Raw genomic sequence first — 15,672 nt, 5'->3', positions numbered from 1 at the left:
TTAGATGAGCACCAAGAGCCGTGCGAGTACCAAGCGGCCATCGTGCGTAAGGGAAGAGACCCCACTTTTACCGCACCAGCGCTGTCGCCTGTGAGTGCAGAGCGAGATGAACAACGCGCACAGATCGATAGACACCCATACAAGACGAAGATCACATGTGCGGCGACAACACCGACCCTTCACACAGTGAGGAGAGGTCGCCTGACCAGGGCGTCGTCATGCGTCAGCACACTCCACACCCGCCGCCACAGCCACCGGTACGGCGACCACGGCAGACAGACCGTGACGACGTAGGCAACAACGAGGAACCAGAGCACGCTGGGATCCCCTACTGAGGAGCCTGCCGACTTGTTGGAGCACACATACGCGGCGCTGCTGTTGGCTGTGATGTATGTTGAATTCGAACCCATCGGGTCGGCGGAGTGGTTGCTAAGCACGGACGGCCGATGCTTGCCACCACCATCATTACCATCGCTGCCGCCACCTTGGACAATGTGGCTGAACCACTCGCTCAGCGACTGCACGACGCGCGCCGACGGCGATGGCTCCTGTCGCTGTGGTTGTGCAGACACACGCTCGTAGTGGGCTCCTGGTGTCGCACCGATGTTGGACGGGATGGCGGCGGCGGCTTCCGACTTTGCCCATGCTGGCGGCTCCGCGTCGTACGCAAAGTACTTGCCGTTCTGGTAAAAATAGGAGGGGCTGCGATGGTGGCCGTGCGCCGCCCCTGCCCCCGCACTACCGCCGCTTCTCGCCGTTGCCTCTACTGCCGGATCACTGTCACCGAAGGGTTGTACCTCCAGTGCGCTCGCAACTCCCGCAGCAGCGGCCTCACCGCCGCCATCTACGACAGTCCGCTGTCTTTGAAAGAGAATATACCGAGCACTCGCGAGCACCTCGCGCCAGGCAGCCCCTGTGAGCGCAGATGCCGCCGATTGAGAGGGGTGGAATGATGTTTTTGATGCGGCGTTGGTGCCCCACCACATCACGTGCGGAATCCTCCGTGCGACTTGCCAAAACGCCGACACTGCCCCGGCGCTCGCACAACCGTCACACTCTGCTGACCACGCCGCACCGCCTAGGCTTTGCTGTACCGCGAGCACTGCTTCCAGGTACACTGCGCACAAGAGGGCGTACGCGAAGAGCAGCAGTGCCACCCAGAACGACAGCGCCGTCGAGTAGCCGTAGAAGAAGAGCTGTAGCCGACTCAGGAGCGAAGCAGCCGCGCTCTGCAGGCACAGCACGCGCACGAGCACCGCCTGCGCTGCAAAATGCACCCGTCGCCGCTCGAGCATGTCATGCGTCGTGGACTCGCCGAGGGAGTAGAGAAGACTCACACGGTCGTCGATGGGTGGGACGTCGTTTTGCAGCGCGGACAAAGGGCGACGCACGAGGCGAGAGGCAGAGCGGCGGTGCCCTTGGGAGTGCACATCCGCCGCGCCGGTGCTCCGCCTGCCCCACCACCACTGCCATGGAGGACATCCGCCGCGACTGTGGCGGCTACTCGCACCCCGGTGCGAAGGCAGCCGCGCCAGCAAGCCAACTGCCACGCCGCTCAAAGCGCAGTAGCCGACGCCACCAAAGAGAAGCGCCTGCAGGCACCGGGCCGAGCGCCCCGCCGCGGTGACGAGGAGCACGATGAGCGCCAGCATGCGCCATCGCGGACAACGGAGCGGCGACGGCGAAATGAGGCAGCGAAAAAGGGAAGCAAGGCTGCTGGTGGTCGTGGCAGCCAGCCGATGACGTCGGCTGCGCCGGCTCGCCTCGTAGTCGATCGGCAGCAGCCACGACCACCGCAGAAGGTGCAGCAGTAGCTCGCGCGCCAGCGGCGAGACGGCGTAGGATGGCGACGCAGCCGATGCCCACTCATCCGGTCCGCCACGGCTCACCGAGTCCACGCCCTGCGGGGACGACCAGAACCTGAGCGAGAAGTCCACCTCCGTGGGACCGGCTGCCGCGCCAGTGAAGAGAGGCACCGGCATCAGCGTGTAGCAATGCTGATGATGCTCCCACTGCCACTGGAGCAGTTGCTGCACCTGCGCGATGGAGAGGTTGAACGGCTGAGCCAGGCGTTGCTGCACCTCCAGCGGAGTTGGGATGAAACCAGGGTACAATGGCGATGCTGCACCGGTGTCAGCAGGGCTGATCGTTGGGGCATCGCTGTCCTCGACCACGCCCGCACCTGCGCCACGCACGGGCTGCGCTGCAAGGGGCACAATGGACAGCACGGTTACCAGCGGCGGCGCAATGTTCACGGCGCGGTGCTCGGTGAGACGGGCCAGCGCGCCCGCCAAGGCGTCATCGCGATCTACACGCAGGACAAGGTCCAAGTTGGTGGATGCCGCGGCCGCGCTGAGTGCAAGGCTGGAGGCGGCGGTCGAGGAGAGAATGACGCGCTGCGCACCGTTTTCTGCCGCAGCCGTGGCCTGTGCGTCCGATGACGGCGCGATAGATGTACCGCTAGCGTAGGGCGCCACAGTGGACGCAGCGGGTGCAAACAACCCGTGCGACGCAGCACTCGACGCGTGTCTCTCGTGACCCGCCGCTACCGTCGCGCTGCGAGCGGCATGCATCGCTCCAAGCGCGCCGTCGCTAGCGTACGGGTGGCTTCCCGCCTCAACGTCGTAGGGGACGTTGACGGAGGCGATTCCAGGTGCTCCCGCCACCGTCCTAGCAAGGGTGCTTCCGCGTCTGCAGCTGGTCGCCACGGCGTCGCCGCATGTGTGTGCATGCCGCCACGCAACGTCGACCGCCCCATCGCGACTGTTGGCGGTCCACGTCGACGTGGCGCCACCGCCGAAGTCACCGTCCCATCGAGGCTGCAGCTGCTGCTGCTGTGGTGGGGGTGGACGATTAGGAGGCGGGCGAGGAGGGGGCGTGAAGCTACGGCGCGAGTGCAGACCGAACGCGTCGCTAAATCGCTCGCCATCGTTGGATGTCAGGCGACCTTCTCCCAGCACTGATGCGTGCGTGGCATGGCGCAGGGAGGATACCGGCGCGTCACCGGCGGCCACACGTTGGTTAGCGGCGAGTCGCAGCTGCATCGAGCGCGTCGTGCGCGGCGTTGCCCACCTATCGCCTGAAGAGGTGCGCTGTCGCAGAGAGGGATAAGTGTGTGAGATGCCCCCCATGGCGGAGAGTCGAGGCGGTATCGGTGTTCCTGCCCGCTGCTGCCGCTCGTCACAGCGATCTTCGAACCTCTGCCTGCTGGTCTCGAAGTGCCCGCTGTGGAGAGGCGCTGCTGAAGTCGAAGCGGCGAATAGCGGCCTGCCCCACACGGTCGACGGTGTTTCAAGGGTGGAGGCGACTCCGCCGCGCGCCACTTGTGGGTCTCGGGCAGCCTCGTCAGTGCTGCTGAAGCGGTTGTGAAGGTCCGTCCTCAGAGTTGAATCACAAGCCCTGCCCCACGTTACGGGATAGCGGCCTTGGCACACCGTGCTATCGACCCCATCATCGCCGACACCTGAAACTCGCCGCTGCTGTCGCGTGGGCACAGACAGAAGCAGCGGCGACGGAGTGCACCGCGAGCGGCTCGCCGCCACACGGCTGCTGCTGTCACCCGTCCTACCAAGTTGAATTCCGCGTGCCGTCCCGGGATGTGCGCGATCACAAAACTTCAACACCCGTTCCTTCGACACTTCCGCGGCGCGCGCCACGAGGCGCGACTGCCGTACAGCCTTGAGTGCTTCAAGCCGGCGATGCGCCACCGCGTAGGCGGCGATGCGGTCACACAACAGCGCGCACCTTGCTTTGCACGCCACGGGGTCGATCAAGAGTGGCGACGTGCATGCCGGAAGTGCGAGGCAGCTCAATCCTGCCCGCAGCAGCGCGTACCACAGTCGAGCTCGATGGCGCCACGTGAGGCATAGCCCATCCACCTGATACTCGCGACGCAGCCGGCGGCACTTTTCTCGGCGTGCCACGTCATTGTCCTCCGGTGACGGCAGTTGTTGGTGGGCTTTGCGCGACGCATGTGTGCCAGCGGCAGGGACGAGCCGTCGAGTTGTGAAAAGCCCAAAGAGCCACCGCCGCTCCGCGACAACCATCACGGCACCATCCTGTCGTCCTTCTGCATCGTCGTTCGCGTCTTCGAATCCGTACTCGTGCTGCCGCATCCACGTCTCCTCAGCTGTCGGCAAAATGCGCGCCACCGGCGTCTGGCACACAAGCGCCAACAGGTCATTGATGTTGTGGATCGCGACGCACACTTTCAGCGTTGGCACGTGCGGGACGGGTAAGACGAGCACAAAAGCCTGATCACGCAGGAAGAAGGGCTCTTGGTAGAGGTTGATGCGTTCCAGATAGCTTGCCCACCCACCCCGCAGCTGCGTGGGCTTTCGGGAGAGAAAGCACGACACACCCTCGGTGCGCCTGACTGCGTCGCAAACGTCCAGCACGTCGAGCCCAGCACCGCCGCTGACATGCCACGGCTCCGTCCCGGGCGTCCGCGACGCATGCAGTGAGGTGCTCGGCAGTCGAAGGAAGACAGTGGCCACGTCGCGCAGCGTAAAGCTGACGTTGACCCCTGTCGCAAGTCGTGCGGCAGCAGCACCATCGGCGAGCGCCTCCATCTGCTGCCGAGCTTCTATTTGGGACTGCTTGCTTGCCTGCTGACGACGATGTGCCTCGGCTTGGCAGACCCGCGCTGCATCGACATCTGGCCCACCGGCCCCTGACGCGGTCGAAGCAGACGCCGTTGGCGGTCTTAGGAGGAGCGAGCTTGCGTCGCGTGGCGCTGACGTCGCCGTCGACACGGGCGCGGAGGAGTGCACACCAAGGCTGAAGTCCCGCGCACTTTTCCCCACCTGCAACACTGCTGCTGTTTCGTGCCCCACGGGCGGCACAGCGGTCGTCCTCGGTGTCCACACTGCGTGGCCGCCAGCGGCGGACTGCGGCTGCTCGCCGCTCCCGGTCACGCCACTCTCTCGCGCTACGCCACCGCCCAGGGGAGCTGGCCTCGCGTCGGCTGCGGCGCCGCCTGTCTGTCTTTCAAAGCAGTAGCGCTTCGGCATCGACCCGCAGAGGTAGTTCGCCTGCAGGTGCGCCTGATAGCTGGCCAGTCGCTCCTCCTTGTCCAACTGCCACCGGCGCAGCTGGACTCGCTCACGGACCGACAAGCCATCGCGCCACGCCGCTGTGGACGATGGAGTCGCGGCACCGTAGTGGGAGCGGAACTTGTCCGGCGCATTCGCTTCCGCACAGTCACACGAGGAGCCGCGGGCGGCATCGCTACCGACACTGCGCGGAGCAAGAGGAGGGCGACGACGGGACGACAGTCTAAAACTGTGGCCTGTGGTGGCAGCTGCGCGACGGGCACGACGCACCGCGAACGGCGTCCGCATCTGCGTGCGGTGCGGCGTCACGGGCGAGAGTGAAAGCTCCTCAACGTAGGCGTCGTCCACGTTTTGATTTTCGGCGTTCCTCGCGTCGATTTGGAGGCCACCGAGACGTGATGACGGCAGCGGCGGCACGGCGGCCCTGCCGGGGTGCACAGGCGCGGTAGCCGTTCCACGGCCTAGCGATGAGGCTTCCTCGTGGTAGTAGGAGTGTCGACTTCGTTGCTGCAAGGCGGGATCGCCGGCTGCGGTGGCGCAGCCTTTGCGACATCCACCGCAATCGCCACAACGGCTGCCGTGGTGGTTGTGAGGGTTCGAGGTGGAACCCAGCGGAAGGTTGTAGGGCTGGTCGGCGACAGACAAGCGCAGCGCGCTCGTGCTCGACCGCGAATGACCCGCTGCTGGCGCTGCAGCTCCGTGGCGGAGGTTCGGAGCGGAGGTCAGCTCGCGAATTGGCTGCCACCACGCGGCATCCATCGCCGAGACGCCACGCGGCCGCACACGGCTTGCCGCCCGACCGTCGCCGCGGAGGTGTGACGCTGAGCCGGCTGTGGCAGCCCCGTCGTCGTACTCGTCGATGAAGAGACTGCGACTTAGACCACACGCATCGACTGCCAGGGTGGCTGGGCCACCACCAACACTGCCACGCCGTGGTGCCAGAGGAGACGAGAACAACGAGAGGCGGCCAGCGCCGATGGTTTGCCGCGCTGGAGGCGTGTAGTAGGCGCTTGGGCTCAACAGCTGCGCCGACAGCGACGGCGCGCTCCGCGCCGCGGCGAACGGGGGGTAGAAGGAGATGCAGGGACGCGACTGCGGCGCTTGCGCTTGCTCGTGTGTTGTGTGTCGTGGCAGAGGAGATAGCGAGGCGGAGGACGAGGGGTGCTCCGCGATGCCGCCTGAGAGGCCGTGTTGTTGCGGCGCCGTCTTCCGCGCGTTCCACGCCATGGCAAAGTAGGCTGGTGGGCTGGCCGCACTCTGCGCACCGTGCGGAGCGGTGCCGCCGTCGCTAGTGGCCGTCGGTGTAGCGGTGCTCGCGGTGAACGCAGTGCCACGACGGGGTTCCCGCGTTTCGCACGTTGTACGTAGGGCAACGAGGTCATCGAAGAAGCACTCTTGCGGCGGCGGCGGCGGCGACGCTGACGGGTTCTGCCGGAATGACAGGCACATGCTTCCCGAACCGCTGCTGCTGCTGCTGCTAAGCGACACGCCTGAGGCGGAGAGCTCCACAGTCGACGGCGGGACGTGTGAGTGCGGTGCGGCGACGGCGGCGAAGCCGGTTGCACGTGCGCCGTGCTGGTTCGTGTGCGGCAGCAATTGCTGCTGCAGCGTCGGTGCAGTTGTTTGGTAGCGCGACCCCGCACCTTGACCAAACGGTGTGAAGGGAACAGAGAAGCACTGCGTTGGCGTTGCACTGACGCTTGTGGGGCGACTGGCCGGGATTGGTGTCTGCTGTTGGTGTTGCGGTACGTGTTGGGGCAGTCCGCTGGCAGGTTGAAATGGAGTGTATCCCGCGAAGCAACGTGATAGCGGCGAGGGACGCGGTGATGTGCCCGCATCTATGTCATACGGCTGGTTGCTGTTCGCGGTTGGCGTCTTGTGAGTCTGCATAAGAAAGGGGTTGGAGCGGGGAGCCGGGAGGCTGGCTGGTAGAGGGCCGCTGCTCCTTCTGATGTTGTTACTGCCGCTGATGCCGAACACCCCGGCACGGCGCTCCGCCGCCGCCCCATACGTTGTCGGCATCAGCGCCGCGCCACGCCCGCGTACGCTGCGGTTCGCATCGAGCTGCTCCTTGTCCTCCACTTCCGTGTGCAAGACGGATGGAAAGCGGAGGCTTCCGCAGTTGCGGCTGCCGGCCCTCGTTGCCTTCGCGTTTGGAAGCAACTTGTCGGCCCAGTTGATTGTCTTCGTTGCCGCCTGTGGTGAACCCCGAGTTCCGGCGCAATAGCTTTTTGGAGCCGCTGTGATGGCGCCGCTGACTCGCTCGCTAATCTTGGAGCTGCCGCCGCCACGACGGCGTTCGCTGTCCGCGTCCTCGGCTGCCGCCAACTCTCGTGCCACTTGGTTCCCTCGCGGTGGCGTCCGCGCCAACGCCCGCGGCGTTCTTTCGGGTGTACGCGCGCAGGACGGCAACAGGCGGCGCTCAGGATCATCGCCGTTGCCATCAGAGAAGTCCGAAGCCACCTCGACGGACTCTTCGTTGTCGTCTTTGCCTTTCATCACACCGTCCTCATACCTGCTGCAATCGCGCGGAAACTCCGCAGGGTAGCGAGCGCTCATAGTAGCCGGATCGGTGCGCCGTCGGCATGTCGTTGGTGCGCCACCGGTCGCAGAGGATGACGGCGTTTTTCGTTGCTGCGCCGGCCCAGCGTCAAAGGTAAGCGCGATACCACCACGCTCGATCCGCACCGATGTGGCCGTCGAAGAAGGGGTAGGGGCACGCACTTGCTCCTCTTCATCATCGATGTCCACGTGGGCATGTTCGCTGCCCATCTCTCCCTTCTTGGCCTTTGTCGTCGTCGTAAAAGATAGGCGGTCCCGCGGTGTGGTGCCGCGCCGCGGCACCGCGTGAGACTGGCGGCCGCCAGTGAAGTCGAAAGCGAGTGGCACACCGCCTTTCGTATGAAGGGTGGCGAAGGAGGTCAGCGGCGTGCGGGCTTGCTCCAATCGGCCCACCGCGCTGAACGTGGACGACCGCGCCTGGGCGATCGTNGCGCATCGGAGGACCGTCCGTGGCCGAGACGAGGCTGCCGCGCGATTGCGGCGACGCTGACGAGGGCGGGGGATTCGATGCGGAGTTCCTTGTCGCGGCTGCCGCTACCCTGGCCTCGTAGGACGGTCGCTCGGCACGCTCTGAAGAGGGCGCAGGAGACGGAAACGGAGTACACATCAGGCCCTCCCGGCCACTGCCAGCTGCCGCGCCGCCAGCGCCATCGGCAACGGCCAGCGTGTCGGTCCTGGGCCCTGGGGCCGTGCAACCTGGCAGCAACACCTGCTCTGTCACGCCCGGCTCAGGCGACCGTGCGCGCGGCGGCGCCACCTGAACCTTCTGCTCACCAAATCTACGGCGCCTCGCTTCCGCAACGGAAGCGAGGGCTGTCGCCGGTGCAGCCGAGGCAGCCGTCGCGCGTGACAACGGCTTTGATTTCAGTTGTGCCAGCTGCAGCGCGCCGCCTCCGTCGCCACCAGTCTCAGAGGAGAGATCCGAGACGAGGCAGAGCGGCACCGTCTGCCGCTCGTAAGAAGAGCGACTCGAGTGGGCGTAATAGAAAGGACTGTGGTCCTTCATCACCAAGTGGTAGCAGTCGCACGGGGCCAGCGAGTAGAGGAGACGGGTGACACCAACGTAAGAGACACCAGCAAATCGACGTGGGAACCACGGCATTCGCGGGTGCTGCTGCCGCTGATGTGCAGAAGAAGGCACGGCTGCTGTGACGGCGGGCGACGACGGGGAGGGCGCCCCGTGTGCTGTCGCCTTCGTCCTCGCTGCCGTTTCTTCTTTTTCCACTGCTCCCCTCGCCGCATACGGCGAGTGCGCAATGGCGTAGTTTGTGAGCACCTCGTGGCAGGTTCGAAAGAAGCGAGCTGCGCTGCGCTGCTCCGCCGTTGACGTCTGCTCCGCCGCGTCGCCAACACCGTGACCTTCGCTGCCGAGCAGCCTGTCGATCGCATCGGCCGTGTCGCGGGTACGCCATGACTTGGCGCTGGATAGCGAAGAAACTGCCTTCCCCGTTGAACGACGTACCTCTCCCTCCCAGTCCTCTTCATCGTCCTCGCTCTCGCTGCCGCAACTGCAACTGCATGAGTCGCGAGCAGCATCGACACTGCCGCTCTCTTCCAGAGGGTGACACCACGAACCGCACGACGGCATTACAGCACCGGACACCTGCTCGACAGGCTGCCCTTTTCGCTGCAACTTGCGGTAGCTCGACCGGCAGCGGTGCCGCTGACGCCACCTCAGCTCCTCGCGTTGGTCCGCGTAGTACTGCTGCTCGGCAGGGCGAAAGCGGCTAAGAGGAATACGGTAGACGGAGAAGTAGAGCGAGCGAGCCGCCGCCAACGTCGTTGCCGGCGATGCTGCTTGTGCAGGCCCATCGCCGTTGGGAACCGAGAACGGCACTCTGTAGCTTCGGCTTTCACCTGCCACGCTGCAAAAGCAGCTGTTCGAAGTGGCGGCGCTCGCGGCTTTTGTCTCCGCGCTGCCGCCGCCACCGCCGTCCGCTGGCACGCAGTGGACGAAGCGGCCCTGGATGACAGAAAAGGACTCCATCTGCGTGTTGGTGCCGCCGCCCCGGTGCGCCTTCGCAGCGGTCACTGTGGCGTAGTGCACAGCTTCACAGCTGACGAGGCGGCGGCCGCAGCGTTGCACATCGCAATATAGCGCCTGCTGCTCTGGGGTCAGGGCACGGGAGAGCAGAAAGATCGAGTCGAAGAAGTGAGGTGCCGTGGGAACGTTGTGCAGCACCTGCGCGATGGCCCGAGCGGCGCTCTCTTTTTCCCGTGCCGCGCGAGCGGCTGCATCGTCGTCCGTGACGCGGATGGACGGTCGAATGGCCGATGACGCGGCGGCGGAGTCGGCTGCCACTCCAGTCGCTGTCTCTGGCGACACCGGCTTGGTGGAGGTCGTTTCGGCTGCGAAGGCTGACGCCGGATCGAGGACGGCGTTGAGGTGGGATGGAAAAGTGCGATCGCGCAGCTCCTCAGGCAGGAGGCCGCTGAGGGAGGTGAGGCTGCCCAATTCGCCCTCGTTGAAGGCCTGAGTGGCAAGCGACGGGGCAACGTGGTGCGTGACAACGAGAATGTAGGCGTACTCGAGCGTGTCGACGGCCTCGTAGGGGAAGCGGGCGTGCAGCGCGCTCAACAGTGCTCGATGCACAACGTCGGCGCGCTCCTCGAGGGTTATCTTGGCGCACGAGGCCGCCTCATCCTCAACGAGGCCGCGGTAGTCATCATTGCCGCTCTCGCACCGGTGCAAGTGCTCTTGCTCGGCTGCCAACACCTTCGAAGGATCAGTAGAGGACGAGACCGAGGGCATGGCAGAGCCGGAGCGTCTGAAACCTGCCGTTTCCGTCGCTGTCCCCACCTTCAAGCCTTTGTGTGGCAGAGGCGCGTCGTGGTCGCCATCATTTGGTTCCTTGCACTGAGGCACCACCGTAGCGCGCGCCGACGTTGGCGCTGCGGTCGTTGCAGCCGCGATGGCGTCTGGGCCTTGCTCGAGAACTGGTACTGGCACGTGCACGTCCCGCAGGTGCAGCCGGAAGTAGTCCACATCCGGTTCGATAAAGATCATTCTATCTGCAGTGGTTGCTTAGTTGGGGGGAGGGGTGGAGGGGCGGGGGACGCAGTGGCGACGAAGGGGGTTTTCATGCGGGGCGCACGAGGCAGCCTCCCGTGCAATGAACGCGAGCCGAGACAAGTGCCCACCCCTTCCCCCCGAAAGGCAAAATCAGCGCAAAGAGAGAGAGAGAGGAAAGGGCCGAAGAAGGCGCCGCAGATGTGCTTTTCTGTCTGCGTGTGTGTCAATGACGGCGATGCGTCGAGCGCAAAGGAAAGTACACCGCTAGAGATCGGGCGGGAGGGGGGATGAGGAGGTGTGATGGCGGCAAACAGCAGACACCGAGGCCCCGGCGCAAAGGTGTATGTGCGCGCCTGTCTGTGGGCGGGTGGCGGGTGAGGTCTGAGGATGGCGCGCCGAGGAAGTCGATGTGTACGCGTGTAGGTGTGCTTCTAAGTAGGTCTAGAGAAAACCAAAACAAACGTAAGGAACGACGACAGAAAAGGGCATAAAGGTGCCCGGATGGCGTGCCCAACGTGGATGCTGTCGGCGGTGCGTACGTGCGTGTATGCATGTATACGTTTTGAGCCTTGAATAGTGTCTGAAGCGAAGTAGCGACGAGTCTGTCTGTCATGCTAGTTCTGCCAACGACAGCCATGATGGAGGAGAGATGGTGAGGAAGGGATTTAAGAGGGGCAAGGGAGAGGCGGAAGAGGAGCGAAGCCGCCATTACAGATGCTCAAAAAGCGTGAGCGAGCGAGAAGAGGAGGGGGGCAGCATCACATGTTCTGTTTTGCAGCACAGTAGCAAGAAAAACACATGCACATACACATTCAGATAAGGGCTGGTGAATAGGTTGAGCGAGACATGCTACGTGTGCATCTCCGCGCGAGCGAAGGGCAAAGGAGGCGGCCGCTTCATTTTCTGAATCCTGGGCGTACGCGCACACCTGAGGGCATCCAAGGTACATACCTTATGGATATCGCCTTTCTCTTTTCCTTCCTCATAGCTCGAGCGCGTGCGTGCGTGTGTGTTCACGTTCCCACCCTCTCGACGAGTGAGGTTTGCGTGCTCCGCACGCATGCCCTTTTTCCTCTTTGCGCTCTCTACATGGCTTTTGAGGAAGAGATGCAGGGGAGATATAAAAAGAGAAAAGTAAAGACGAGAGGGGGTGGGTAGGTGGGGCCGGTGGCACACATACCCTACAAGGGGGAGGCTCCTTCCCCTCTTTCGCCCACTCATGCTGGCCGGTGCGTTCACGTCCGCCAGTGCGCGTGCGATGTGCGTACGTGCACCGTTGGTGGGACGTGTGCCTGCATGCGCAACGCATGCCATTCACCCTGCGCAGACGCGTAGCAGCTCTGCCTCTGTCTCCACAGGGAGGAGGAGGAGGGGTGGTGGACGAGCGTGGGCCTGAGGGAAAAAAAACGCAAAAAAGCCAAAGTAAGAAGGGCATACGAATGGGCAGCCGTGATGCAAACATGCACGCGCAGGGAAGGGAGGGGGGGGGCGAGAAAGAGGGACGGCGCGGGGGAGGAAATGACGCAAGAGAGGCGAAGCCATCCATCCCAGCTATGAACCGCGTGCTACGTGCGCCTTCTGCATGCCACATCCCTCCCTCCCTCCCCCCAACATACAGTGTGCACAAGATATAAACACGCATTCAAATCCATCGCGTGCGTCTGAGAAGACGTGCACTCATGAAGCATGGGCGCATGTGCTTCAGACGCGCGTATTAGCCCTGCCGCTGCTGCTGACGGCGCACCTACGAGCGCCTTTCGCCGATCCGCTGTTTCGCGCAGTTCGCCAGCCGCCTCAGCAAACTGCCGAGCCCGTCGCGAAGGCCGCCAAGTCGTCGACCGGGAGGGTGCAACGCCACGCCGGAGTCGGCCGATAACAAACGCGCGCCGCCGTCGTGCTGCTGCTGCTGCTGCGCGGCGACACGCTCGCGAGTTGTGCCGGGAGCCGCACTGCCAAGGCACACCGTAGCTGTGCTTGGAACGAGAAAGATAAGCTTGCCGGCAAGCTCCACAATGGCCGGTGCTGCCTCCAGCACTTCGCCGTCCGCCTCCATGTACAGCGCTTCCTCGGCGTCCAAAGGCGCGTCTGCCAAGCTGTGCAGAGATGCTGTCATAGCCTTGGCGGCACTGGGAGGGGTCCCGCCCGTAACGAGAAACCGCTCGCCGTCGAAGACGCTCGTGCTGCGCCAGCGCACGTGCCATCCTGTGTAGAGGGAGAAAGCGCTGAAGACAAAGGGCAGGATCGTCGCTACCCAGTTCGTGCAGCTGAGCAGTCCATCTGTTGGATTCGCGTGCGGTGCGACGAGCATGCCTCCACCGTACCAGCGGCCGTTCGCGAAGGCGACCATGGACGATGGCAGCTCCACCCACGTCAGCGACATGAGATGATCATCGCCGACGTTGCGTGGCCACGCGTCGTCACCTTTGCCGGGCGCGGCGTCGACATACAGGGCCCCACTGTTTACGCGACAGTGGTGCTCGCCGATGTGGTCATCACTGCCAATCTGCGCATTCCGCTTGCGGTGCACGTGTTCATGCTGCACCTCGTCTTCCCCCGAGCTCGTGGCGGCGGCGGTGCCTTTGCTGGTGGCGTCCCTACCCATGCCCTTTATCGAGGTGGCGGTGGCGAAGTCGGTGCTTGAAGTGCCCGCCGGCGCCCCGGTATCACGCTGCTCCTGCTGCATACGGTGCATCTCAAGCTCGTCGGGGCTGATGTCGAGAAGCTGCAGGATTTGATGGGAGGGCGTCTGAAGCGTACATCGAACCTTCTTGGCATGTAAAGGCGGCATTGGCGTGCGCGCATGCAGCGTGTACGCCGTCGCGCCGTTCTTGGCTGGAGCCGCTGGCGCTGCCAGCTGAGCGCAGTAGTTTGCAGATGTGTCCCGGGAACCATCTGAGCGGTGACCAGGAGCGTCTGTCCTCGGCTCCACGTGCGCACTCCGCTGCAGTCGCGCACGCAACCGGCCCAGCTGCTTGCTCAAGGGTGCAAAGGGGGCAAGCGAAGCAAGGGAGTGAGACCATCCCAACGGCGAAGATGACGCCGCATCGGAGAGCGGGCTTGTAGAGATTGACGTGCAGTCCGTGTCGCTGCTGCGCACCCCAGCTGCGTAGTTGTCGCTGCCGCCAATGCTTTCCTTGCTCGCCTGCTCTTGGCTCGCGTCGGTTTCGGTTGCCCCGCCGTCCGTGTCGACGTCTTCCGCCCGGGCCGCCGAGGCGGCGGACAGTGGCACACGTGGGGGCAGCTTGCAGATGTACAGTGGCTTCGGCTTCATGAGCACCAGCGACACAAAGGATGACGCGGCGAACAGCACTAGACCGCCCAGCATGGAAATCCATCGACAGTGCTTGAACCGCTCCCCACGCTGGATGACGTCGCACGACATGCCAGCGGAGCACTCATTGATGAAGAAGTGTCGTGTGCCGGTGCGCAGAAACTCGATCCGGCCGACATCCACCGCGTACGCAGCACACGCGGACAATCTGGATGGCGCAGATATGGTTTGCCGCGCAGCAGGTGAGCTCGAAGCCATAGACCTACAACTCTCGCTGTCAACGTGTGCTCCATCATCGCCGCCGCGGCTGCTCGCGACGGGGCAGAGCTCCCGTGCGAGTCCGTCGCGCACGACTCGCAGAGCGTCCTCTGGAGTGCGGCAGCATAATCCAAGTTTGGCAAAGTCGGAGCCAGTTCCTGCCGGCACATACAGAACAGCGGGAAGAAGGTGCGACAACACCGCGGCCTCGCGCTCAACGTGTGCGTGCGATGTGGCTGCGGCAGTGTCGGCACTAGAGCCACCTCTCAGTGCAAGCTGTGCGAACCCGGCTAGCGTTCCCTCGCACAGCCCGTTCGTGACTTCGCTCAGTGTCCCATCGCCACCAACGACGAGAATAACGTGATGCGTGGACGGCTGCTCTGGACGACTCCTGCTTGCGCGCTGGTAAGTGGCGGATGTTCTTTTGATGCCTAGCGGCGGCGATTCGCACTCGTCGTTGTCGTTCCCAAGAGTTGCCGAAGCGCTGGCGCTGTGCGGCGTGGAAGACAGCATGGGGCCCTGCGGCGGCCGCTGACGATCGTCGTCGAGACGAGAGCACAGAATGAGTTGACTGAGCGAGTGACTCAACAGCTTCAAGTGTCCACATCGGTTCGTGCGAATGATAAGCGTACGCAGCGCGACACCACTAACAGAGGATGCCACGGAGGACAGTGCGCAGTCAGCTGGGGTCGCCGGCATGGCCGCTGCTGTGGCATTCCACACAGCACTCACAGCCGACGAGTATGGTGGTGCTGAGCCAGCGGTCGGCCCCCACGCTGATGCTTCAGGCCTGTGCCCGTGTGCTCCACTTTCCATCCCTTCCGATGAAGACCCTGGCACAGGCTGATGCAAGGAAAGGATGTGCAAGAGGTTGCTGCTGCTGGCGGTGTGCACTGTATCTCTGCCGAAAGATTGGCAGAACAGCGTCTCAACTTGATCCAGCAGCGCCGCACCTCGTTCGCCGCCGCTGGTCGGGTTGCCCACCACCCACACGTACAAGAGGCTCCGCGGCAACGCCGTGGCGTGCGCGGTCGGATTTGAAACAGCCACGCGAGTCATGGCCGCCAAGGCACCGGCATCCGCCTTCCGTGAGGATAACGCGAGCGCCATGTATTACGCTTGTGAGAAAGGAGAGAAGGGAGGAGGTACGGCTCGCTCTTGTGTGTGTGTGTGTGTGTATGTGTGTATGTATGTATGTATGTATGTGTGTCAAGGGTGTGAAGTCAGCAGTGAGGCTCCCCCCTTCGCTTCAGTGATGCCGCCACTCCAGGCTCGCCAACACACGCGACGACTGGAGGGGCAGGAACGAAGACGACAAAAAAAAAACAAGTCTTGAAGCCACCGTACAAACTTTGCACTGTCAAGGCGTTATCGTGTTTAACCAAGATGCGTTTTTTTTTGTTGTGCCTGTGCACAGCGGCGCTGCACCTCCTCCTGGGTGATGTATCCCCTCCGCCCCTCTCCGCCTACATGCACGCACACACACACACACACAGGCGGTGGCGCCTTGCTGC

The 15,672-nt window shown here is 63.9% G+C and overlaps 3 protein-coding genes across 3 annotated transcripts; all 3 read right to left on the bottom strand.

Annotated features, from left to right (window-relative positions):
• Window positions 1-179: 179 nt before the first annotated feature.
• On the bottom strand, window positions 180-7,826 carry LINJ_19_1060 (conserved hypothetical protein; the record flags this gene model as incomplete). The annotated part of the gene is made up of 1 exon (XM_001465029.2): window positions 180-7,826. The coding sequence occupies one exon, from the start codon at window positions 7,824-7,826 to the stop codon at window positions 180-182; it is 7,647 nt and encodes a 2,548-aa protein (XP_001465066.2).
• A 220-nt stretch (window positions 7,827-8,046) lies between these two features.
• Window positions 8,047-9,603, bottom strand: LINJ_19_1050 (conserved hypothetical protein; the record flags this gene model as incomplete). The annotated part of the gene is made up of 1 exon (XM_003392380.1): window positions 8,047-9,603. A coding segment is annotated over one exon (1,557 nt), but the record flags the coding sequence as incomplete, so codon positions are not given.
• Window positions 9,604-12,373: 2,770 nt separating this feature from the next.
• On the bottom strand, window positions 12,374-15,268 carry LINJ_19_1040 (conserved hypothetical protein; the record flags this gene model as incomplete). Its single annotated transcript, XM_001465028.2, has 1 exon — window positions 12,374-15,268. The coding sequence occupies one exon, from the start codon at window positions 15,266-15,268 to the stop codon at window positions 12,374-12,376; it is 2,895 nt and encodes a 964-aa protein (XP_001465065.2).
• Between the last annotated feature and the right edge of the window lie 404 nt (window positions 15,269-15,672).

This window comes from Leishmania infantum, chromosome 19 (genome assembly GCF_000002875.2).
Source record: "Leishmania infantum JPCM5 genome chromosome 19".
In the NCBI taxonomy this organism is placed as follows: Eukaryota; Euglenozoa; class Kinetoplastea; order Trypanosomatida; family Trypanosomatidae; genus Leishmania; species Leishmania infantum.
This window is presented reverse-complemented; position numbering and strand designations above follow the sequence as displayed.